The sequence below is a fragment of the Carcharodon carcharias genome, chromosome 22, assembly GCF_017639515.1.
Source record: "Carcharodon carcharias isolate sCarCar2 chromosome 22, sCarCar2.pri, whole genome shotgun sequence".
Taxonomy (NCBI): Eukaryota; Metazoa; Chordata; class Chondrichthyes; order Lamniformes; family Lamnidae; genus Carcharodon; species Carcharodon carcharias.
The window spans coordinates 59,611,932-59,636,072 of NC_054488.1; the positions used below are offsets into that span (position 1 = coordinate 59,611,932).

Below are 24,141 nucleotides of genomic sequence, written 5' to 3' on the forward strand. Positions count from 1 at the left end.
TTATGAGAGTCCACAGGTTCCCCGGACTTTTGGACTCTTGTTAAATTTTGTCTGCTCCAACATTTTATTGCTTCTTAGGTTAAGTAGGTGTCAAAGGATTTCATGACTTCTTCAAGGTTATCATAAAATTAATTTATTCCTCGTCTGGCAATTACGTAGTTGGCTATTGGACTTACTGAATATAATAGTGTATTCATTTGTTCAGCCACTGTTTTCTTAATCAAGCCCAACACTATCATATCCCCTAAAAATCTTCTCCATAATGCCCAATTTTGGACCTGGTCTGGCCCTTCCATCTGCCTTAATTGGCCTTGCAGTGTTAATTTACCATCCTTGGCTCTTTTCAGCTCATGGGAGTACAACTTTAATTTTTGTTTTCTTTCTTCCTGTGCTTGTCAGGATGTGACAGGCTCCCTTCGTGGTTACAGAGCCATTTTAAACTTCAACAATTCTGCAGGAAATCTTTTGAACAAATTGTTTCAGCCAACCAGTTGCTTTCCTGAGCTTGGAGATCAAATTGAATCAGATCTTTTGCTCCAATTACTCTTTAATTTTTTTTTTTTGCTTGCGTGCGGTCTCGTGTTATGGCACCTACTCTAGATCCAGGCTGCAGCATTCTTCAAGCCACAGTTATTAAAACAATCGATCTGCCAGTGCTGCCTGAATTTAAAAGCCCATTTCAGCTTTTTTTTGGGAGTTTGAGATCTGGCTAGATCCTTTGCCTCTGCTTTTGATCAGGTCTCGCAACGGACCTCCACACACACACTCTGGTGGAATCCTTTTCCGCTCCAGTGGACTTTTCCTCTGTCCTTCAGCCTCAAAGGCTGTAATGGAGCTTCTTAGGTGATCTCCAGCTGTGTATTTGAGGTCTTCAAATTAGGCACACTTTCTCAGGTCAGACTGCAGTGCCTTTAACTTCTTCATTCTTAGGGATTTTGGGGTCCTTCACCTGCTGCCACCATGTTGTAAGTTGTCTCATGAAGAGGTCTAGAGCCTTGTATGGTTGAACAATAACTGTTTATTAATAACATATAACTATATACATATATACAGGATACAGTCCTGTACGGGCACCATCTTCATGCCAACTTTTACCAGACTCACTCTCCGACTGACATGTGACTCTCTATATCATAATGGGGGCGATACTGTTTCCCCAGTCCCGCATTAACCCTGTCAGTCCTGAACACCCTAATACTACACCATCCCCCCACTATTTAGTTTAAAGCTCTCTCTACTGCCCTAGTTATACGATTCTCCAGAACAGTGGTCCCAGTTGGTTGAGGTAGAACCGTAGAAAAAGTATGCCACGGAAGGAGGCCATTCAGCCCATCGTGTCAGTGCCAATATATGTAAACCATAAAGTGATATTATTAACTTGTGTTAGTAAAGAGGCAGACAGATTTAAAACAAAGACACCCCATGATAAAACTTTATTTGGAATCAAAGAAGAAAACTCTATTGCAAATACATTCCTGACAAAGCAACAGCAGAGTCCCAGAGGAAACTGGGGACACACTTTCTGTCCTATTTACAACTGATTAATAGCAGCTTCTCTAACATGGTGTGTACTAGTTGATGAGGTTCAATAACTGTTATTCTGAGCCATCATATTAACAACTGCATTATTAATAGCTGAGGAAATTAAAGCCTCTGTTTATTACAGGCCTGGAATTCATTATGCTGTGTTATACAATAATCAGTTTCTCAGAAACTTGTTTATTAAAAAAATTAATTGCCTTTCTTTTCACCTCCTTCCTCTTCCTTCCCGTACCACGCACCGCCCCCACACCTGGTCAGGAACGTTTAGGTAGAAGCAGACTTTACTTCCACATTCTCCCTCCCCTGTTATGCAAGCAGCATCATTTCTTAGTTGTCCCAAGTCACTGTGCCCAACCTGCCAATCTCTGCTTAAACCCTTAATCCTGAGAGGGGAATCTCCAAATATTAGTCTGGGTCCCCTCATAGTTTACTCCAGATCTGTGCTGTTGAACCTAAATGATCCTTTTCTACTGCCCAGCTCCGCATTCCTCAGTCTACATAAGATGCAAGGGCCAGCTGCGTTTACCAGACACAATCCCAGTCCCTGTCTTTGTGACTGTAGAATACCGAATCTCATCAAGGGAGGCGGAACAGGTCTGTCTGTATTAGTGCCCACAACACTGGAGAAGATTGTCTATGTGTCAGATGCTGTGCTCAGTAACAATGCATCACAGCTAGTCCTGTTATCCCACAGGCTGCTTACAGAGCACTTTACAATAACATAAGATCACCAGACCTGGGTTTTCATGCAAATGAGTGCGACGCTGATGGAAATTACGGTACTTTTGACTATTAACTTCCACAGCAACAAGTACAACAAAACACAGAATAAAGTCTTTGCTAAAGTAAACCATAAGTCTTAAAGTAAACCATAGGTTTTTTTTTAGTTAGCGGGAGTAATCACACCTTCTTCATACATGAATTCTTCTAGAACCTTCACTACGTTCTGAGCCTCGGGCATCTCAACATGCTCCACCTTGACATTATGCAGGAGGACATCTCCATTGCCACAGTTCTTAAGAAAGACAAAACATTTGAACAGGGCGTAGTTGTTCGTCTCGGCCTGTCGAATGTACCGCTTCAGGCTGTTCATATCCTGGATGGCCTGAGTGACACCCCCAGGAGGGTAAGAGGTTTAGATTAGATTAGAATTAACCAGGTTAATACAGATATAAACAAAAAATAACTTGGGCATAATTAGAAACAGCATTGAGCATGCTTCCTCATAGCTCGATGGGTAAAGGGCACCTTCCAATCTGGGGCCTACTTTCAGGCTCAAGTTTCCAACCTGGACTGAGCTCACTAATGCCAGCTGGGGAAATCACAGCACTGAACCAAGGTGAGAAGATGAGTGCTTCTACAACTCATTACCCTCCATGCTGCCAGGTGCATGTGGGTAAGCATGTGATCGGCTAGAGGTAGAATCAGTATGGGTGGAGTTAAGAAATAACAAAGGTCAGAAAATGCTGGTGGGAGTGGATTATAGCTCCCTCCTCCCATACCCCACCCTTCCCAAGAGTACCTATAGTGTTGGACAGAGTACTAATCAAGGAGTAAGAGAAGTTAGCAACAGAGCCAATACAATAATCATGGGGGACTTTAACCTTCACATAGACTGGACAAGGCAAATCAACAAAAGTAGTTTGCAGGAGGAGTTCATGGAATGCATTCACAACAAATTACTAAATTAATACGTTGCGGAACTAACCAGGTAAGAGGCTATTTTAGGTCATATTTTGTGTAATGAGACAAGCTTAATTATTAATCGGATAGTAAGGAATCCTCCAGGAAAGAGTGATCATCATATAATAGAGTTTCACATCGATTTTGAAAGTAATGTGCTCAAGTCCAATACTAGAGAACTGAACTTCAATAAAGTCAATTAAATAGGTACGGAGGGGGCAAGTTGACCAAGGTGGATTGGGAAATTAGATTAAAAAGCAGGACGGTAGTTAAGCAATGATAAACATTTAAAGAAACATTTCATAACTCTCAACAAATCTACATTCCATTCATAAATAAAAACTCGTGGGCAAGTGTTGCCAAGTCTGAGGATTGGGAGAGTTTTAGCAACCAGCAAAGGGTGACCAAAAAATTGATAGAGGAGGAGAAAATAGACTATGAGAGTAAACTAGCAAGAAATCTAAAACAAAAACCAAATTGTCAGAGCTTCTACAAGTGTGTAAAAAGGAAGTCAGTAGCAAAAGTGATTGTGGGTCCCTTAAAGGCTGGCACAGGAGAAATTATAATGGGAAGAAAGGAAATAGCAGAGATATCTAACATTTTGTGTCTATCTTCACAGTAGAATATTCAAAAAGCATTACATAAATAATGGTAAGCAAGGGTCTAGTGAGAGAAAGGAACCTAAAGTAATTAATATTAATAAACAACAAAAACTGGAGAAATTAATGGGACTGAAAGCTGACAAATACCCTGGACCTTATGGCTTAATCATAGGGTTCTAAAAAAGGAGATTGCAGAAATAATGAATACACTGGCTACAATCTTCCAAAATTCCCTTGATTCTGGAACAGTCCCAACGGATTGGAAGGTGGTATATGGAACATTGCTGTTCGAGAAAGAAATGGGAAACTACAGGCCAATTAGCCTGACATCAAACATTGGAAAAATGGTCATTATTAAAGAAGTGTCTACAGAGCACTGAGAAAATATGACCAGGCAGAGTCAAGAATTGCTTTGAAAGTGTAGCTAGTGGGGTCAATAGGGAAAACCGATGGATACAGTATGTTTGGATTTTCAAAAGGCATTGACTAAGTTTGTTGGACAAGATAAGGATGGGGTAAATGGGTTGGGGGTAATGCATTAGCACGATTGGCTAAAAGACAGAAAACAGAGTAGGAATAAATAGGCCATTTCTGTTTGGCAGGCTATTACTTGTGGGGTGCTAGGGCCTCAGCTATTTGCAATCCATATTAATGATTTGGATGAAGGGAGCTAGCGACATGTACTCATGTTAGCTGATAATACAAAGCTAAGTGGGAAAGTCAGCTGTGAGGAGGCCACAAAAAGTTTCCAAAGAGATACAGACAGATTGTGTAAGTGGGGCAAAGTGGTGGCAGATGGAATATAATGTGAAATATGAGGTTTTTCACTTTGGTAGTGTCCAGTTACTCTGCAACACAAGAACTATCGCCATCAGGAGAGGAGGAAAACTGAAAACTCCCCTAGTGGAAATAATCAATGGTACCCCAGTCAGACGCTGTACCCCAAGATACATCAGCTTGGGAGAGACAAAAGCAACTTGAATTACTATTTAAATCCAGCTCTTCTGGCCTTCCTCCCTCTCAGGTCTGAGGGGCACACAGGCAGTGTCCTTACCTTTAATTTAAAATTCTCCAAGATTTGCCTTAGGAGGAAAGGATTTCCACTTTCCAGACTGTTTAAAAAGGAAGGAATCCAGTCTTCACAGAACTTGTTGCTCACTGCAAAAAAACAAGTGCTGTGTGAGCACTGCCGACAATCATACCCGGTGAATAACGAAAGAAGAACATTTTAAAAGCTGAGACAGTCGCCCAGCACTTATTCAATGACTACAGGTTCCTCCCCTGTAATTGTATTTTCTGCTGGTTCAATGAATTAGCACATAGAAGAGCACAGACCTGAGCTGCATAAACTGTGCATGCACCTACACCAGATGGACTGCAGTGGTTTAAGGTAGTGGCTTACCACCACCTGCTCAAGGGCAATTAGAGATGAGCAATAAATGCTGGCCATGCTAGTGATGCTCACATCCCAAGAATGAATAATAAAAAAAAAATCCTACACAGATCCAAGCTCTTATCCAAGTTACATTACACAAGCATAATATTGTGGAAGGGTTAGAGTAGATGCTGAGAGGCAGTTGCTCCTGTCTGGGGAATCTGGAACCAGGGGTCAGTGTCTCAGGATAAGGGGTCGACCAGTTAGATTGAGAAGAAAAATTTCTTCACTCAGAGTTGGGAATGTTTGGAATCTGCTGCTCCAGAGAGCTGTGGATGCTCAGTTGTTGAATATATTCAAGGCTGAAATGGATAGATTTTAGGGCACCAATGGAAATCCAAGGGATCTGGGTATATGTCCAAGAAAGTGGAGCTGTGCTGGGCCAGCTATGATCGAATTGAATGGCGGAGCAGACTCAAAGGGCCACATGACCAACTCTAGCTCCTATATTCTTAACTACAGTTTTGCACAATTAACTGCATATCTAAGCACCCTCTGCTGGTTCATCCCAGAGCTTCAGCTGCATGCAGTCTGCCATCCCAGCTGTCATTTCCTCACTGTCTTGTGAGGTAATTGCACAGCACAGTTAGACAAACTCAGGGACATGCAAACAAGAGGAACTTTCTTTGCATAGTTAGTGGGGAATTTGAGTTCCTACCAGCATTTTGAAAGGCAGGAGTAGGTTCACTGCAGTCTATAACAATGACTTTCTGTTGTTCCTCAGTCATCACCTTACACAGCGAAGCTAGAGAGTCCTCTTGGATCAGGCCCTGAAGGCTGGCAGCACTGAGAAACCTACAAAGCAAGATTTACAATCAGTTTTAAACATTGAGTTAGTCTCAGCAATAGCACAGAGGTGTGTACATTAGAGCACTTAGGATTCACATTACCTGGCCTCAGCTTTCCGCCAAACTCTTGAACCCTCATTTCTACTTTTTCAGATAAATCCCTAATTCTCAATAATCTAATGGATTAAGGGTGTCCATTTTCCATTCCCTTCCCCCAACCTAAGCCCCAAACTCTGGATTTCCCTCCATAAATAGCTCAACTTCTTTCACCTCTTTTAAAGACGCTGCTTAAGTGAAGGAGGAACAGGAGTAGGCCATTCGGCCCTTCAAGCCTGTTCTGCCATTTAATAAGATCATGGCTGACCTGATAGTAACCTGAAATCTGCATCCCCAATAGCCTATCACTCCCTTGCTTCTCAAGAATCTATCCACCTCTGCCTTAAAAATATTCAAAGACTCTGCTCCCACTGCTTTTCAGGAAGAGTTTCAAAGACTCACAACCCTCAGAAAAAATTTCACCTCATCTCCATTTTAAATGGGTGACCCCTTATTTTTTAGACAGTGACCCCTAGTTCTAGATTATCCCACAAGAGAAAATACCCTCTTCACATCCACCCCGTCAAGATCCCTAATGATCTTATGTGTTTCAATCAAATCACCTCATACTCTAAACTCCAGCAGATATAAGCCTGGCCTGTCCAACCTTTCCTCATAAGACAACCTGCCCATTTCAGGTATTAGTCTGGTAAACCTTCTCTAAACTGCTTCCAATATATTTACACCTTTAAGGTGACCAATACTGTACACAGTACTCCGGTTGTGGTCTCACTAGTGCTTTGTATAACTGAAGCATAACCTCCCTACTTTTGTATTCCATTCCCCTTGCAATAAGAGATAACATTCTATTAGCTGTCCTAATTACTCGCTATACCTGCGCACTAGCCTTTTGTGATTCATGTACTAAGAGAGCCAGATCCCTCTGTATTTCAGAGCTCTGCAATCTCTCATCATGAAGATGGTATGCTACATTTTTATTCTTCATGCCAAAATGGACAATTTCACATTTTCCCACATTATAGTCCATTTGCCAGATCTTTGCCCACTCACTTATGTAAATATTTTTATTGCCTCCTTATGTCCTTTTCACAACTTACTTTCCTGCCTTTTTGTCATCAGCAAATTTCGTAACCATCCTGTCCATACCTTCATCCAAGTCATTTATATAAATTGTAAATAGTTGAGGTCTCAGCACTGATCCTTATGGCACACCACTTGTTATATATTGCCAACCTGAAAAAGACCCATTTATCCCTACTCTCTGCTTCCTGTTAGCCAGCCAATCTTCTATCCATGCCAATATGTTACCCCCATACCATGAGCTTTTATTTTCTGCAGTAACCTTTCATGTGGTATTTTATCAATTGCCTTCTGGAAATATAAGTACAGTACATCCACTGGTTCCCCTTTATCCACAACACATGCAATTCCTCAAAAACTCCAATAAATTGGTTAACCATGATTTCCCTTTCACAAAACCATGTTGACTCTGCCTGATTACCTTGAACTTATCCAAGTGCCTTGCTATAGCTTCTTTAATAAATAGCTTCTAACATTTTCCCTACAACAGATGTTAAGCTAACTAGTCTGTAGTTCCCTGCTTTCTGACTCCCTCGATTTTTGAATAATGGAGTTACATTTGCTAACTTCCAGTCTAATGGGAATCTAGGGAGTTTCAGAAAATTAAAATCTAGGCATCAACTATCTCACTAGCCACTTCTTTTAAGACCCCAGGCTGAAGTCCATCAGGACCCGGACACTTGTCACCCCATATCTCCAACAATTTACTCAGTACCAGTTCTCTGGGTAATTGTAATTTTCCTGAGTTCCTCCCCACCTTCTATTTCCTGACTTACAGTTGCCTCTGGGTTGTTACTTGTATCCTTTATAGTGAAGACTGATGCAAAATACCTGCTCAATTCATCAGCCATTTCCTTGTTTTCCATTATCAATTCTCCAGACTCACTTTCTATAGGACCAATGCGCACTTTGTTAATTCATTTCTAGAAACTCTTACTATCTGTTTTTATATTTCTCGTTAGCTTTCTCTCATACTCTACTTTTTCCCTCCTTATTAATCTTTTAGTCATCCTTTACTGTTCCTTATCTTCTGCCCAACCTTCTGGCCTTCCACCTAACTTTGCACAATTATATACTTTTTCTTTAAGTTTGATACTATCTTTAACCTTTCTAGTTAACCATGGATGGTGTATCTGTCCCTTGGACTTTTTCTTACTCGTTGGAATGTATCTATTCTCTGCATTCTGAAATATTGCCTGAAATATTTGCCACTGCATCTTTATTGACTTATCCCTTAATCTATTTTGCCAATTCATTTTAGCCAGCTCCACTTTCATGCCCTCATAATTGCCCTTTTTAAGGTTAAAAACATAGTTTCTGACCCAATCCTCTCTCCCGCAAACTGAATGTAAAATTCAATCATATTATGATCGCTGCTACTGAGAGGTGCCTTCACAATGAGGTCATTAATTAATCCCATTTTGCTGCACAATACCAGATCTAGTAAAGCCTGCTCTCTGGTTGGCTCCAGAATATGCTGTTCTAAGAAACTATCTTGGAAACATTCTATGAACTCCTCATCGAGGCTACCTTTGTCCATCTAACCTTTCCAGTCTACATATAGATTAAAATCTCCCATGATTATCGCCGTGCCTTTCTGACAAGCTCCCATTATTTCTTCCTTTATGCTCCACCCTACCATGTGGTTACTATTAGGGCGCCTGTACACGACTCCCACAATTGACTTCTTGCCTTTACCATTTCTCATCTCCACCCAAACAGTTTCCACATCCTGGCTTCCTGAACTTAGATCATCCCTCTCTATTGTGCTCATACCAACATTAACTAACAGAGCTACCCCTCCATCTTTTCCTCACTTCCTGTCCATTCTAAATGTCCTAGACCCTTTAATATTCAGGTCCCAATTCATGTCCTCCTGCAGCCATGTCTCTGTAATGGCTACCAAATAGTATTTATTTATTTGTGTGTGCTCTCAGATCATCTGTTTTGTTTCAAATGCTTCATGCAATCAGATACAGAGCCTTTAGTTTTATCCTTTTATTCTTTTTATAATCTCTAGTCTGTTCTGTTGATTTACTGTCAGAAACATGCACTCTATCCCTTCCTGTCACGGTCCGTTTTTCATTTCCCATTATAATATCTTTCTCTTTTGCCTTCTCTACTCTTTGGTTTACCACACCTTCCCAAATTTGTACCCTTGCCCCCACTTCTAAGTGTAAAACCCTCTCTAATTGCCTAGTTATGCAGCTCACAAGAACACTGGTCCCAGCACTGTTCAGGTGCAGACCGTCCCAACGGTACATATCCCACTTTCCCCGGTATTGGTGCCAGTGGCCCACAAATCGGAACCCACTTCTCCGACACCAAGCTTTGAGCCACGCGTTTATCTCCCTAATCTGATTGGTCCTATGCCAACTTGCACGTGGCTCAGGTAGTAATCCAGAGATTATGATCTTTGAGGATCTGCTTCTTAATTTGGTGCCAACTTCCTTATACTGACTTTGCTGAACCTCCTTCTTTGTACTGCGAAGCACATTAGGATGATTTACCATGTTAAAGACAAATTGTTGGTACAGCATTGAACACAGACTAGAAAACAGATGGCTGGTTTACATCGAGTTAATCTCAGCTGAGCTGGCAGGGCAACTGGCCGGAAAGAAGAGGATAAGAAGGCAGATCATTGAATTAAAAATAGCTGATCTTGTTAAGGAACGCACTAGTTAACAGGCACAGCAAAGCTAGTTATCAGGTACATCAGAGCATTTCTTACCTCTCAACATCATGTTTTACTTTGTCATCAGCACCTTTAACTTCAACTGGAGTGTGACTTAAAGCCTAAAAAAAAAACAGCTGGTTGTTAGAGACCAGAACAATCCATAAAGCATTCAGAATCATACTCAAGTCCAAAATGACCTCAATATCCAATTCAACTTTAGACTTGCTCCTCATAACCTTGCAATTTTGAATAGACAGAATGAAAGCCACACACAGGAGTGTGCAGAATTAATTTCTAACCATGTCGAGTGATATGAACATACAAAACAGAAGCAGGAGGCTATTCGGTCCCTTGAGCCTGCTCCACCATTCAATAAGATCATGGCTGATCTGGTTGCGTTTCAAATTCCATATTCCCATCTACTCCCCGATAACCTTTGATTCCCTTGCCTAACAAGAATCTATTTACTTCCACCTTAAAAATATTCAAAGCCCCCTGCTCCACCGCCTTCTGAAGCAGAGAGTTCCAAAGTCTCAGATCCCAGTTGGTGTCAGTTTAGGACCATTGCAGTTGCCTTTAGTGCTCCTATGCCAGGGGTCAGAAAGGGTTATACAGTCCTGGGAGTCCCAAGACAAATCCCTGGACCATGTGGAGTAAGCTGATTTCAGCTAGGAAAGTGGTAAAAGTACAACTGATCTCAGCACCCAGGGGGAAAGGGCTGGGCTTCGTGTCAAAATCCAATGACCACATATGCCTGTGGACTTCTGGCACAGACAGGATCACCATCAGATGCCTTCCACATCCTGGTGACCTTCACTCTGAAGGCTCACAAAAGGTCACTTTAGCATAGTCCTGGGTGTGGGGAGAAGAGAGCCCTTGGAACTGCATGAGCCAGGACTTTCAGGGGAGGAGGGCAGAAAATTGCCAGAAGAGGAAAGAAAGAATAAATAGAATATTTTCCATCACGTTCCCTGTAAGTACATATTTCAGATAATAGGCAGTGTCTGTTTTTCTATATAAATACTCACGGCCCGTAACAGAATAGGAAGCCTGTCCCGGAATAGCTGCACCACCCTTTGTATGTAGAGCACAGAGTCATCATACCAGTTGCTTAGGTATGGCTGGATATGCAGCTCGACATCACCAACCTATGGAACCCACAAACACACAGAAAAAGTTTAATCCAGTAAGCAGCAAACCACAAAAGGTCCTGGTTTCAGTCCCCAGTCTGTGCTGAGACACCACAACTTGCATCCATGCACCTAAACCTAGCAAAAACATTGCAAAATGCGTAACCAGACAAAATTTGACACCAAGTCATTTAAGGAGAGATCAGGCAGGCATGTAAAGCTTGGTCAAAGAGGTATTAAAGAGAATCTTCAAATAGGAGAGAGAGGTGGCAGTGCAGAGAAGTTTAGGGAGGGAATTCCAGAGCTGAGAATATAGGCAGCTTAAGGCACAACCACCAATGGTGGAAATTTTAAAATTGGGGATTCTCAAAGGGCCAGAATAGGAGGAGTGCAGAAATCTGAGGATTTTGGGGTTGGAGGAGGTCACAGAGGTCAGGGGCAAGGCCATGGAAGGAATTTGAAACCAAGGATAAGAATTTAGCAAGCATGGATGTGGAAGTTGTTCAAAGGCAGGATCAAGGATCAGCTGTGGCCCCCGCACTTTGTACATCCTGCCATCACTATAAAGCTCACATGTGAACAAGAGCCACAGCTACAATAAGATGAGTGATCCTTGGCTGCTTCATCCAAGTGTTCGGTCCTCATGCCGAGCCAAGGCAGTGACTGCCAGTGCGCTACCCAACCAGGGGCAGCATTACAACTGAACCCAATTCTGTCCTCAAACAACATCCACAAAATGTGCGTTTTCTGTAGGAATCATAAGAAAGAAACGGGAGAAGGAACCCTGGCCAAGCTTTTCCCTCCTGAGTCCAAAGGCACTGAGGCTAACACAACAGGACAGCAATCAGCTGGGCCAGGGATTGAATTAGAAACCATCCTGAACTATACGATCTGGTGCCACCCAAGGCAGCGAATTAATTTAAAAGGTATGATGCAAATCAGCACATCAACATTCACAAAGAGAGCAATTGTTTTGAGAAAGAAAAAGTGCAGATTGCATTGAAGCACTGATGTGACCTATTTAAATATCACTTCACCCTCTGCCAGGTCACATCAGGAACTGCCTGCTACAGAGAGACCCTACCCACAAAATAATCACTAAAACCTCTCATGAACTCCCTAGTGACCTGCTATTTCAGAAGTGAAGACTGATCATGCACCCTCTGTTTTGCGAGTTAGGGTGGAATAGGCGGTTCAGGACCACAAGACTTCAAAAAAACAGAGTGAGTGTAAAGGTGAATCCGTATAAAACCCAAGTTGGGTTACTCGGTGCAGTGCTGGGCTCCAGGATACTGAGGCAATAGAGAGGTTACAGTGCAGGTTCACTATGAAAATTGCCCAATATGAGGACATTCAAAGCCAAAAATAGGCTTAAATAATTGAAGCTGTTCACATTAGAACAAAGATTAAGCTGAGATTTTGTAGAGGTGTTTAAGAATTATGAACAGTCAGGATAAGGTAGATGGAAACAAACCATTTCCAGTGACTAAGGGACATAGGTATAAGATTAAATGTGAGACAGAGTGCAGGAGAATTTGTTTAGCATCAAAGGTTGCAAGGCTGTTCAGTCCACTGCTGGAGTTAGTGATTTTAGTAAAGACCCTGTCAATATTTAAAGATTGTTGGCTAGGTGGTTGAAGGAGAGGGGAAATAACAGAGCAGGGAATTGGGATTAGGGAATACTGTGATAGGCAGCAAGAAGCAGCACGAGGTTGAGCCAAAGAACCTGTTGTAATTTCTATGTAAATAGAAGATAAATAACAAAATCCTTACCTCAGCATCCAAGTAAAGCTGCAATCCCTGGGCATATTTATCCAACTCAATTCTGAAAGTATGATCTTGTTAAGCAAATCACAGAACTACAGAATTGTTACAGTGCAGAAGGAGGCCATTTAGCCCATCTTGTCTGTACCAGCTCTTCAAATGAGCAGTGTCATTCTTCTGCCTTTTCCCTGAAACCTTGTTTCTATTCAAATAATCATCCAATGCCCTCTTGAATGACTTGATTGAACCTGCCCCACCACACTTCCAGGCAGTGCATTCCAGACTTGAACCCCTCGTTGAGTGAAAAAGCTTTTTCTCACATCACATTTGTTTCTTTTACAAATCACCTTAAATCTGTGCCCTCTTGTTCTCAGTCTTTTTACAAGTGGGAACAGTTTCTCCCTATCTACTCTATCCAGCCCCCTCATGATTTTGAACACCTCTATCAAATCTCCTCTTAGCCTTCTCCTCTCCAAGGAGAGCAGTTCCAACCTCTCCATTTATCTTCATAACTGAAGTTTCTCAACCCTGGAACCATTTTTGTAAACCTCTTCTGCACTCTCTCCAATGCGTTCACACCCTTCCTATAGTGTGGTGCCCAGAACTGTACACAATACTCCAGCTGAGGTCTAACTAGTGCCTTATATAAACTCAACATAACCTCTTTGCTCTTGTACTCTATGCCCCTGTTGATAAAGCCTAGGATACTGTATGCTTTATTATCTATTCTCTCCACCTATTATCTATCCTGCCACCTTCAATGATCTATACACAGATACACCCAGGCCCCTCTGTTCCTGCATCCCTTAAGATTGTATCTCTTATTTTATATTGTCTCTCCATGTTCTCCCCGCCAAAATGCATCACCTCATACTTCTCCACATTGAACTTCATCTGTCACCTATGTGCCTACTTCACCTACTTGTCTGTCCTTTTGAAGTTCTACACTGTCCTTCTCAGTTTACAATGCTTCCAAGTTTTGTATCATCTGCAAACTTTGAAACTGTCCCCTGCACACCAAGATCTAGATCATTAATATATATCAGGAAAAGCAAGGGTCCCAAGACCGACCTCTGGGGAACTCCACTACAAACCTCCCTCCAGCCCAAAAAATATCCATTGACCATTACCCACTGTTTCCTATTACTCAGCCAATTTTGTATCTATGCTGCTACTGTCCCTTTTCTCCCATGAAATGAAAAATGGCACCACAAATATCCCCAAGTTGCAGTTTTAATTGATTTCTTCCCCCGGCCCCACAATTACAAAGCTATCAATTCTAAAATGGGCACAGTTTTATGAACACAGGTTGCCTTCTAATATGTGCAAGACTAGCCAGCAAGCACAGGTAGGTTATTGAACATGGAGAACATCAGAGTCAACCCAATCTACTGCATGAATTACCGAATAATGGTTTAAAGCAGGAGTCCCAACAAGATCAACCCTAGATGGAAAATGCCATCCGCACTAAAAGGTGACTCAGTTTAAAAGGAGGTTTGTCTAGGCAGCATACTTTAGTGTCTCTATCTGCTTTCCTTTCTCCTCTGCAATGCATGTGAAAGGCTCAATAGTCAGCGCTGGCTACTTACCCAGGGATTGTCAGAGAGGTGCAGGGATACTGTCCAACTGTCTCTCGCCTTCCTCCCTCTCTCCAACAGCAACCCCATCCCAGCCCACATGCAGGACTGCCTCAGTTCAGCTAACACAGCACAAACCCAGGGCCTTCCTGACTCGCATAGCTCAGTTAGTCATGGGATAAACTTGCAGAACCATCAAGGAACTTGAAGGATATAGTTCAAGGCTCTTCTCTGTACTTCCCAGAAAGCAGAGAACATAATCAGTGACCACGGTTTTTGATTCCACTTTGTCACTTTCTGGCCCTGGAGGCTGATCCTGGTGGAGGAAGCAATAGTAACAAGCGACAGATTGCTCGTCTATGCTGCAAATAAACAAACACACTTCAATTAGTACAATCTTTAACTTTACATGACTAACTTGATGCATGCAAGGCTCATCTCAGTACCTCCCAGGGCAATACAACGTGGAAAATTACCATCCCTCTCTCTACCGAGTTCAGCGCCCTACTTTGTGTATGCTTCTACATTTGTGATGTATCTTGAAAAAAAAAACATCATGAAGAATGTCTGATGCTCTAGATTTGCATTATAATTTAATGTATGCATTATTTTTGTAGGTTTTGTCCTCCCTGGATTGTATGAGAGCAGTGTTGTCCAATAAGTTACTTACTGGCCACGAGAACAATGAAGAATCCAGATGTGGCTAATTACATTGCCAATTAGTAAGCAAAAGCAGACATGTGCTCTCAACACTCAGATTCACACTCTGTGTGCATGCGAACTTTTAACTTTGTGTTTGTTAGTAAAATGTTAAGACAAAAAACAGAGTGTGTGAGTGCTCATGGATTGTTGTAAATGTTTCACTCCCTTGGTTACTGAATGGTGGCAGATATTTAAGTAATAAGTATCCACTGCCATGAAGTACACTTACCTATATTGTGCGAGTGCATGCAAGGCATTTTCTACTAAAATGACTGCATGCAATTAAAGCTGTCATCGCATCCATGTCTGCAGCTAGTCAATGAAATCTTAAGAGTTATTTTGCACAGAAGGGGGCCATTTGGCCCATCATGGCTGTACTAGTCCTTTGAAAGAGCTATCTAATTAGCCCCACTGCCCGGTTTTGTCTCCCTAGTCCTACAAAATGTTTCCCTTTCTGGTATTTATAAAAATCACTTTTAAAAGATGCCATCGAATGTTTCCACCACTTCAGGTGCTGGATTACAGATCATAACATCACACTTGTGTAATAAAAAAATGTCACCTCAGTTCTTTTGCCAATTACTCTAAATGTGTCCTTTGATAACCTATGTGCTGGAAAGAGCCTGTATTTTCTTTTGTGTGATGTCCCTTTAAGAACAAATGAGCTGAGAAGTATTTTGAAAAAGGGTTAATTTGTTTTCTGATGGTGGCATCATAAGGTTCCAAGAAATGCTCAGTGACCTGGGGTTGTATGGGGATGAACAGCTAAGAAGCAAACGGGAAATAGAAAGTTAGTTGCAGTGGGATGGGGCAGCCTGTTTGGTAGTTTGGAAGCTGGGATTTAATGCAAAGAGAAAACAAGCAAGGTTCTCTCCAGATGGAAGAGTTTTCAGTTTGGCAGACTTAGGATAGATCCTGGTGTTGAAGCAGCTCTCTGAGAATAGTGCAGAGACTGTATTACTGTGTGCTATACTGTTGGAAAGGACAGAACGCTGAAGATAGAAGAGCAAGGGATTAGGAATGGACAGTACCCATATTGCTGCTGTTGAAATGGTGCCAGAGCCCAACATACTATCTGAAGTGATTGGAGAAGGGAGTCTCTAGGGGCTCTGTACCATCAAGACTGTTGTGACCTGAGTGAGAGGGGGTTCATAGACACGTGTCTTGTCAGTGGTCACCGTGTCCAGGGACTTCGGATGGAATACAGCTGCTGGCAAATGTGACTCAAGAGCCGAAACAATTGGATGGGAAGTAAGAAATCCTACAAAATAGAGGCCAAAGACTGTGAGATTACCTGTGATGCCACATTTGTGCAGAAAGTAAAGCAACTGCTTGTAACTACGTGAAGTGTTTGTTTGTTGCTTCAACTCTTTAAAGTGAAATCTTCCTTTTCATTTGAAATATCCTTCACCTCTCAATGTTTGAATTATGGTGATTTTAGCTGGTTTGTTACAGTAAAAAATTTCAAAAGTGAAATCTTGTCCAGTGCTTTTCTTTTTCTTGGTGTCATGGGGATTCCTTTCTTTTTAGAATGTTATCAGTCTCTGAAAGGACCATAACAGTCCACTAGTTACAAAGAGTTTATTTTTATTTACACTATCAAAATTCTTCAAGATTTTGAATACCTCTATCAAACCTCCTCTTCTCTGCTATAAGGAGAATGGAATACCAATTGGACGTCTCTGGGCTAGTGCACGATTATAGAGCCACTGGAACCTCTCAGTCTGTTTCTCACATGCAAGTCTGGTCACAAGCTGTGGGGCCATTCGACTAGGAGAGCATCACAGTGGCACCTGATCCCGTTCACATCCATAGTTCATATATTCCTACTTTTCAGCCATAAGGTTGGACAGGCAGTGAAAAAATTAGGTTAATTAATACTTTAACGGCCTTAGTAAGCCTTCTAATTGTCGGTGGGCATGCTGCCGGTTCCTGCGCGCACCCGCCAACCGAACTATTGCATGACTGCACTTTGACGTCGGGACACTCGCCGGACGCCATCGCGCGTCATTTCATGCTCGAGCAGGTCAGGCGTGCGACCACCGAGGTGAAAATTCTGCACATAGTAAAACATCTTCTGGAACTTCACAGATGCATTATAAGTCAAAATTTGATAGAGCCACATAAGGAGATTGACCGAGCTTTTGGCCACCAGCCGTACTAAGAGGTAGGTTTTAAGGTGCAGCTTAAAAGGAGGAAAGTGAGATAGAGAGGCAAAGACATTTAGTTCAGGAACTCCAGAGGTTGGAGCCTTGGCAAATGGAAGCACGGCTACCAGTGATGAAACAATTAAAATTGGAGATGCTCAAGAGGCTAGATTGGAGGAGCATTCTTGCCTCTGAGAAGCTCAGTACAAGTTCCACTAATTTGACCACAGCCCAGGGTAACACTTCAGTATAGTACTACTGAAGGAGTGCTGCACTGTTGGAGTTGCTGTCTTTCGGATGAGGCTAAACTGAAGCCTGTTTGCCCACAAAGATGGACATAACAGATCCCTTGACACTATTTGAAGAACAGCAGGGGAGTTCTCCCAGTTTCTTGGCTAATATTTATTCCTAAAACAGCATTGCTAATATAAATCATCAGCACATGTAATGCATTGCTACTTGTGGGAGTTTGCTGAGTGTAAATTGGTTGCTACATTTCCTCAATTTACAGCAGTGAATACACTTCAAAAAGTACTTCACTAGCACTTAAGGCTGTCCTGAGCTCATGAAAGTTCTATAGAAATGCAAATTCTTCAGAAATTCTTTCTTACCTCAAATCCACAGCTGCTATAGTGCCCATTCCGCCTAAGAAAGCCCCTTTGCTGAGACGTTTAGTAATAAACGCTCTAAGCTCTGGCTCAGCCACAACGGACAAGTTAGAAGCCAATAAAGAGAAGCTGTGAAAAACACAAGGATTTAGTTGCTCAGCAAGGTGCAAAGAGTTTCACACAACTAAGCACCTTTAAAGACCTCATCTCATCTTCAGACACGTGTACTCACACACATTTACAAACATTTACTACTGGATCAGTCCGGGACAAGTACATTTACATTTCCAACCGTCTCACAGTTCCAGAGGGCAGTAAGTCAGCTGAACCTAAAAATCTTGGAAGATAACAATTTGATCATCTGATGGTCCATTGTTCTCCAATCGAAGAAAAACATTACCAAACAGTAAGTTGCCATTCTCTAACAGGCTACCAGGCAGCACTGACAACCACTAAATCCATCCAGAAAGGACAAGAATAGCAAGAGACCCAGCCACTCTGAATCAGAAAAAAAATAGTGAGGTAAGGCAACAAAGTGGGCATAGCGGGGGAATGTTGCTAGAATAGTAATTCAGGGAACTCAAATTCAAATCACACTATGGCAGTTTGAGAATTGGAATTCGGTTTTTAAATGTTACAATCCCAATTGGTGTTACTATTCAGCAAGTCAGATCCCAGAGTGATACCTGGCTTGATAGATCTTAATTTTTATTTTTTTTTAAGATACCATGGAGGTAAGTTACTGAACAAATTCACAGGAGTCTGATAATGAAATTTTAACAAAGAATAAAACATCCATTAAACTAAGAAAAATGAACTATATTACACCAGCAGAAAGGATAGAAAGATCTCAATTCAAACACAAGAAAATGATTCAAATATTCATGATTCCTTCACCCCAGCTATATCTTTACAAATATATACAAATTCAGAAAGATAACAATTTATAATATCTAATACTCAGGGTAAATGTGCGATGCATGTGAATTAACAGATGAACTGTGGTCAGACACACCAATCCCAAGTGACAGATACCACCAAATAGATTCCATGGATTTCTCATCAACCCACCCAGATGCCTGTCACACTGTGAGCCAACCAGTCTCACTGAAACTCTGTCTTTTACACAAGGGTTTCCAATCTCCACATTCAAAACTTGTCTGAGAGTTCACGCCAAATGTTGCTCCTATTCCGATGGCTTCAACAAGGATCCACGTCCAGGATTTCAATCTCACCTTCCGAGATTCCTTACCCCTGGACTGCCACATACACTCAAGCTTCACCACCTTCCAAGCACACTTTCAGACCTTCAGCCATGTCAAACAGAACATCACTGCTCCAGAAGGGTACCTTTGCCCTTTCAGCCTGCAGCACGGAGTCACCAATTTTCGGTTGCCCTCTCGATCTTCAGGCTTCTTTCAAGCCCACTTTGCTTCAAATCTGCTCCCTGCAGCTCTCTCTCTTTAATTTGGAGCCTATTGCTCTGCTCCTCTCTCTCAATTTTACTTAAGATCTGTTTCTGATCTCTGTCCTTGTCCTTTACCTGGGACCTGTTTCTGCCCCATTCCCTGGTTTAGGGTCTTCTTCTTTGTTTGGGGCCATCTCCCTATGTCCTGCTCCCTGGGACACCTTCTCTACAATGGTGCTCCTCTTCAGGTGATCTGACTTGCCGTTTCGCACTGTTCCACTTTTCTTCTTTTTCTTCTGCATATGTGCGCTGAGCCGGTTCCCGGCCTGAAGACGTGAAAATGGACGAACTGTGCATGTGTGGCCTTTTCCCAGCCAGTACATGCACAGAAGTCCCAAGGCCGGCGGGGAACTGTAGTCCCTGAACTCCAAACCCTGATCTAAACTCAAGGTAAGTATTGGAGTTCACTACATCAAAAAATGGAAGTAGAAAATAGCTATTGGAATGTCATAAAACCCATTTTAGTCACTCCAATATCCCAACCCACACCCTCACTCACCCCAGCACATTGTCCCGCATTGTCAGACCACCTCATGCCTGCATCCAAACCCATACTGACACTCTGTCCATATAGGCAATTCAGATCTAATGCAAAAGAAGTTTTTAGAACATCTTTATTTCTGAACATATCAAAAAGGAACTTGGTCATGGTGACCTAGGATAGCTTGGTGCATGTTTCCTGACTTCCTTACCGCACTGTAGTCAGTTAAATTTAACTCATTACTCCTGACTCCTTGATCCAGTTATGCTGAGTGACTGGTAACTTTCATTCTTTAAATCCAGTGTTTGTAGGGTTTGGGATGTTAACAATGCACTGCAGTTGCATTTTAGCTAGTTAAACTTTGACATTATCCCTACATGTACCCAGGTCCTTTAAACTTTGGTTCTCGTCAATCTGCAAAAGGGTTTTGTGGATTAGGTAAACTGGGTTCATCCCTACAGGGTGTGTGTGTGTGCTCCATCCCAGGCAAAATGAAATACCACTGCTGTGGATCACTTAGTGGTAAGTAAATGATGTGTTTGTTGACAACATCCAGTAAAATTAAAGAAAAATAATTGTCACCACCAGAGAGTGAGTGAGGGGACAATACAAAACCAATACTCTGCCAGTTAAGCTGTCAGACATGGTTAGGTTCAATGTGTAATTTGATCCAAGAATTCAATTAATCTCAGTCAATATTTACTCTGAAGTAAACATATGTAGGGAAACTATTGGAGAAAATTCTGAAGGAGAGAATCTATCTCCGCTTGGAAAGGCAAGGTTTGATCAGGGATAGGCAGCATGGCTTTGTCAGAGGGAGCTCATACCTAACAATTTTGATTGAATTTTTTGAGGAGGTGACCAGGTGTGTAGATGAGGGTAGTGCAGGTGATGTAGTTTATATGGATTTCAGCAAAGCCTTTGACAAGGTCCCATATGGGGTACTTATAAAGAAGGCAAATGCACATGGGATACAGGGTAATTAGATAAGATGGGTTCAAAATTGGCTTAGTTGTAGGAGACAGAGGGTGATGACAGAAGGATGCTTTAGTGACTGGAAGCCAGTGTCCAGTGGCGTACCACAGGGATCTGTGCTCAGTCCCCTATTATTTATCATTTATATAAACGACATAAATGACTATGTAGGGGGTAGGATTAGTAAGTTTGCGGATGACACAAAGATTGGCTGGGTAGTTAACAGTGAGGTTGAGTGTCTTGGGCTACAGGAAGATATAGATGGGATGGTCAAATGGGCAGATAAGTGGCAGATGGAATTTAACCCTGAAAAGTGTGAGGTGGTACACTTTGGAAGGAGTAATTTGACAAGGAAGTATTCAATGAACGACATAGCACTAGGAAGTTCTGAGGAACAAAGGGACCTTGGCGTGTGTGTCCATTGATCTCTGAAGGCAGAGGGGCATGTTAGTGGGGTAGTGAAAAAGGCATATGGGACACTTGCCTTTATCAATCAAAGCATAGATTACAAAAGTAGGGAGGTCATGTTGGAGTTGTATAGAACCTTGGTGAGGCCACAACTGGAGTACTGCGTGCAGTTCTGGTCACCAAATTATAGGAAGGATGTGATTGCACTGGAGGGGGTGCAGAGGAGATTCACCAGGATGTTGCCTGGGATGAAACATTTAAGTTATGAAGAGAGGTGGGATAGACTTGGGTTGTTTTCGTTGGAGCAGAGAAGACTGAGGGGTGACCTGATCGAGGTGTATGAGGGGCATGGACAGGGTGGATAGGGAGCAGCTGTTCCCCTTAGTTAAAGGGTGAGTCATGAGGGGGCATAAGTTCAAGGTGAGGGGCAGGAGGTTTAGTGGGGGGATGTGAGGAAAACCTTTTTTACCCAGAGGGTGGTGACAGTCTGGAATGCGCTGCCTGGGAGGGTGGTGGAGGCGGGTTGCCTCACATCCCTTAAAAAGTACCTGGATGAGCACTTGGCACATCATAACATTCAAGGCTATGGGCCAAGTGCTGGTAAATGGGATTAGGTAGGTAGGTCAAGTGTTTCTCACGTGTCAGTGCAGGCTCGAAGGGCCTCTTCCACACTGTGTGATTCTGTGATATGTTGTGTTTTATCTGACTTGTTACTTGTATTCAAAAATATTCACAAACATGGATTTTTGAAAAAATTCTATCATGCAGTTCTAGTTATCTGGATCTTTATCGGACAAAAGTGATATGGTGAGACAGAACAACAGCCTCCTTTACCTGAAATCCTCCTGAGACACTGTTTCCTTCGGGAACGTATCTGATGATCCACTTCTTCTGTGTCCCATATTTCCCTCATCTCCAAACTGCAGAGATCTGGAAGATAATTTGCAGTTATTGCTCCATTTCCAATATAGTACAGGATGCAGGGGCCACTCTCAACCGTGACTCAGTGGGTAGCACGTTCACCATCGAATCGGGTGGTCAAGGGTTCATGACCCCCTCCAGGGACCTCAACAAATGTTGACATTCCAGTGCAGGGAAGTCAGGAAGTGCTACACTGCCAGAGGTATCGTCTTTCAGGTGACAGATTAAGCTGAGGCCGGGTCTGCCCCTTCAGGTGGCCATAAAAAAAATCCCATGGCACTATCTGAAGAACAGCAGGGGAGTTCTTCCCTGTACACTGGCCAACCCAACATTTACTCCTTGGGCCAGTATCATTAAAATAGGGTCATAAATTTAATATAGTCACTAATAAATCCAATAGGGACTTCAGCAGAAACGTCTCAGCAAAGGATGACCAAGAAAGTGAACTCGCTAACACAAATAGTTGAGGTGAATAGCAGATATGTATTTAAGAGGAAGCTGGATAAAGTGAGAGAAGAATAGAAGGGATATAGATGGGGAGAGATGGTGAGGACTAGGAGGGGGCTCGTATGAAGTATAAACACCGGCGGGGACCAGTTCCTGAGCTGTTAATATTTCACATGCTGCATTCGGGGGAGGGGAGAGCGGATAGCGGCCCCGCGGGGATGAGGTGAGCCCAGTACCGGCCCCCCCCAGCCCCCGCTCCCCCCCGCTCCCCACCCCACCCCCGATCCCGAGCCCCCGGCCTCCAGCCAAACCCCGGTAACCCCCCCCCCCCAGGGCCCGGAACCCCCAGCCCCCCAGCCAAACCCCGACCCCCCCGTACACAACCCGCCTCCCCCCCCCACCCCCCCCGACCCAAACCCCGGCCCAAACCTGTGTCTCCGGTACAGGCTGTAGTAAGTGTCCGTTTGCTGCTGATCCCTCGGCGGCTCCTCCTCCGGCTCCAAGTCCGTCTCCTTCTCGTCTCCGTCCATGGAGTCCTGCAAGGAAGTTTGATTAATCATTCCTGGCATATTCCCAGTCCCGCTGCCGGGTGGATGGGCGGACGGGCCGGGGGAAGCTGTCGTCGGCCGGGCCGGTTGATCCGCCCCTCAATAACAGTCCGGCCGGCGGCCCCTTTCCCCGCACAAACGTTCCGCCTGGGGACTGATTCGATGCTGATATCAGCACTGGATCTGAACGCTGCTGACCTGAGCCCTCGCCCACTGCATTCTATTTTTCATAAATTTTATCTACTTTAATGGATCTACTTTCTATCACAATGCACAAATTAAAACTTCATTTCGGTATCAGCTTGCCTCAGTTATAATCACACTTTGGACTTTGAGTCAGAAGGTCCAATTTATAAGACTTGGCATTTACGCAGCGCTTTTCATGACCATCGGGCGTCTCAAATCATTTTGCAGCCAATTACGTACTTTCTGAAGTGCGATCACGTAGGAAATGTGGCAGCTACTTTGCTTACAGGAAGCTCCCACAAACAGCAATGTGATGATGACCAGATAATCCGTTTTTTGTGATGTTCATTGAGGTATAAATATTGACCAGGACACCAAGGATAAATCTCCTGCTTGAGACGATTGAAGGCAGAGCCAACAAAAGTGGGACAAAGTGAAAGGGGAATACACAAGGGGCAGGAGCTTGATAAAGGAATTTTAGCTTTAACTGATTAGGTAGGAGTGGAACCAAGTAAGGGCAATCCCAGAGAACTGAACAATGAAAGTGAAGCACTGGAGGACGTTTATGTGATCAACTATGTGAAAGATTGCAGAGGGAATAAGGAGAGATAAAGAAGCCTAGGATGAAGGGGTTATTTTATGAAGAAAGTTTGAATAGCTTGGGCCCATACCCATTGGAGTTTAGAAGAATGAGAAGTAATCTGAAACATTTAAGATCCTGAGGGGAGTTGATTGGGTGGATACCAGAAAGATGTTTCCTCTTATGAGGGAGGCTAGAACTAGGGGACACAGCTTAGGTCTTCCTTTAAAGATGGAGATGAGGTTTTTTTTTCTTTCAGCGCATTGTTAGTCTGTGTAGTTCTCTTCTGCAAAATGCAGTGAGCTGGATCATTGAATTTATTCAAGGCTAAGTTA

At 42.8% G+C, this 24,141-nt stretch overlaps 2 protein-coding genes across 2 annotated transcripts in view; one reads left to right on the plus strand and one right to left on the minus strand.

The window, feature by feature from the left end:
• The window catches only part of rhbdl3 (rhomboid, veinlet-like 3 (Drosophila)), an 86,171-nt gene extending 69,658 nt beyond the window's left edge, over window positions 1-16,513 (plus strand). Inside the window, exon 9 of the mRNA XM_041216971.1 lies at window positions 14,953-16,513. Coding sequence (XP_041072905.1) covers window positions 14,953-14,996 — 44 coding nt within the window. The 3' untranslated portion in view covers window positions 14,997-16,513. The remainder of the gene's footprint in view (window positions 1-14,952) is intronic.
• Window positions 1,419-23,160, minus strand: c22h17orf75 (chromosome 22 C17orf75 homolog). Its single transcript, XM_041216974.1, has 10 exons — window positions 22,922-23,160; window positions 21,959-22,054; window positions 17,796-17,921; window positions 14,551-14,697; window positions 12,768-12,825; window positions 10,893-11,012; window positions 9,919-9,983; window positions 5,921-6,057; window positions 4,882-4,985; window positions 1,419-2,647 (listed from the first exon to the last, which is right to left on the minus strand). Exons 1-10 carry the CDS (start codon window positions 23,059-23,061, stop codon window positions 2,426-2,428), a joined length of 1,215 nt encoding a protein of 404 aa, XP_041072908.1. The 5' UTR covers window positions 23,062-23,160; the 3' UTR covers window positions 1,419-2,425.
• Between the last annotated feature and the right edge of the window lie 981 nt (window positions 23,161-24,141).

Coding starts and splice junctions, on each gene's coding strand:
- c22h17orf75 (XM_041216974.1), bottom strand. CDS start 23,061: ATGCCAGGAATGATTAATCAAACTTCCTTGCAGGACTCCATGGACGGA. Junction 11,013..12,767: donor AGCTTTACTTGGATGCTGAG/GTAAGGATTTTG, acceptor TGGGTTCCATAG/GTTGGTGATGTCGAGCTGCA. Junction 2,648..4,881: donor TGGAGAATTTTAAATTAAAG/GTAAGGACACTG, acceptor GGTGTCACTCAG/GCCATCCAGGATATGAACAG.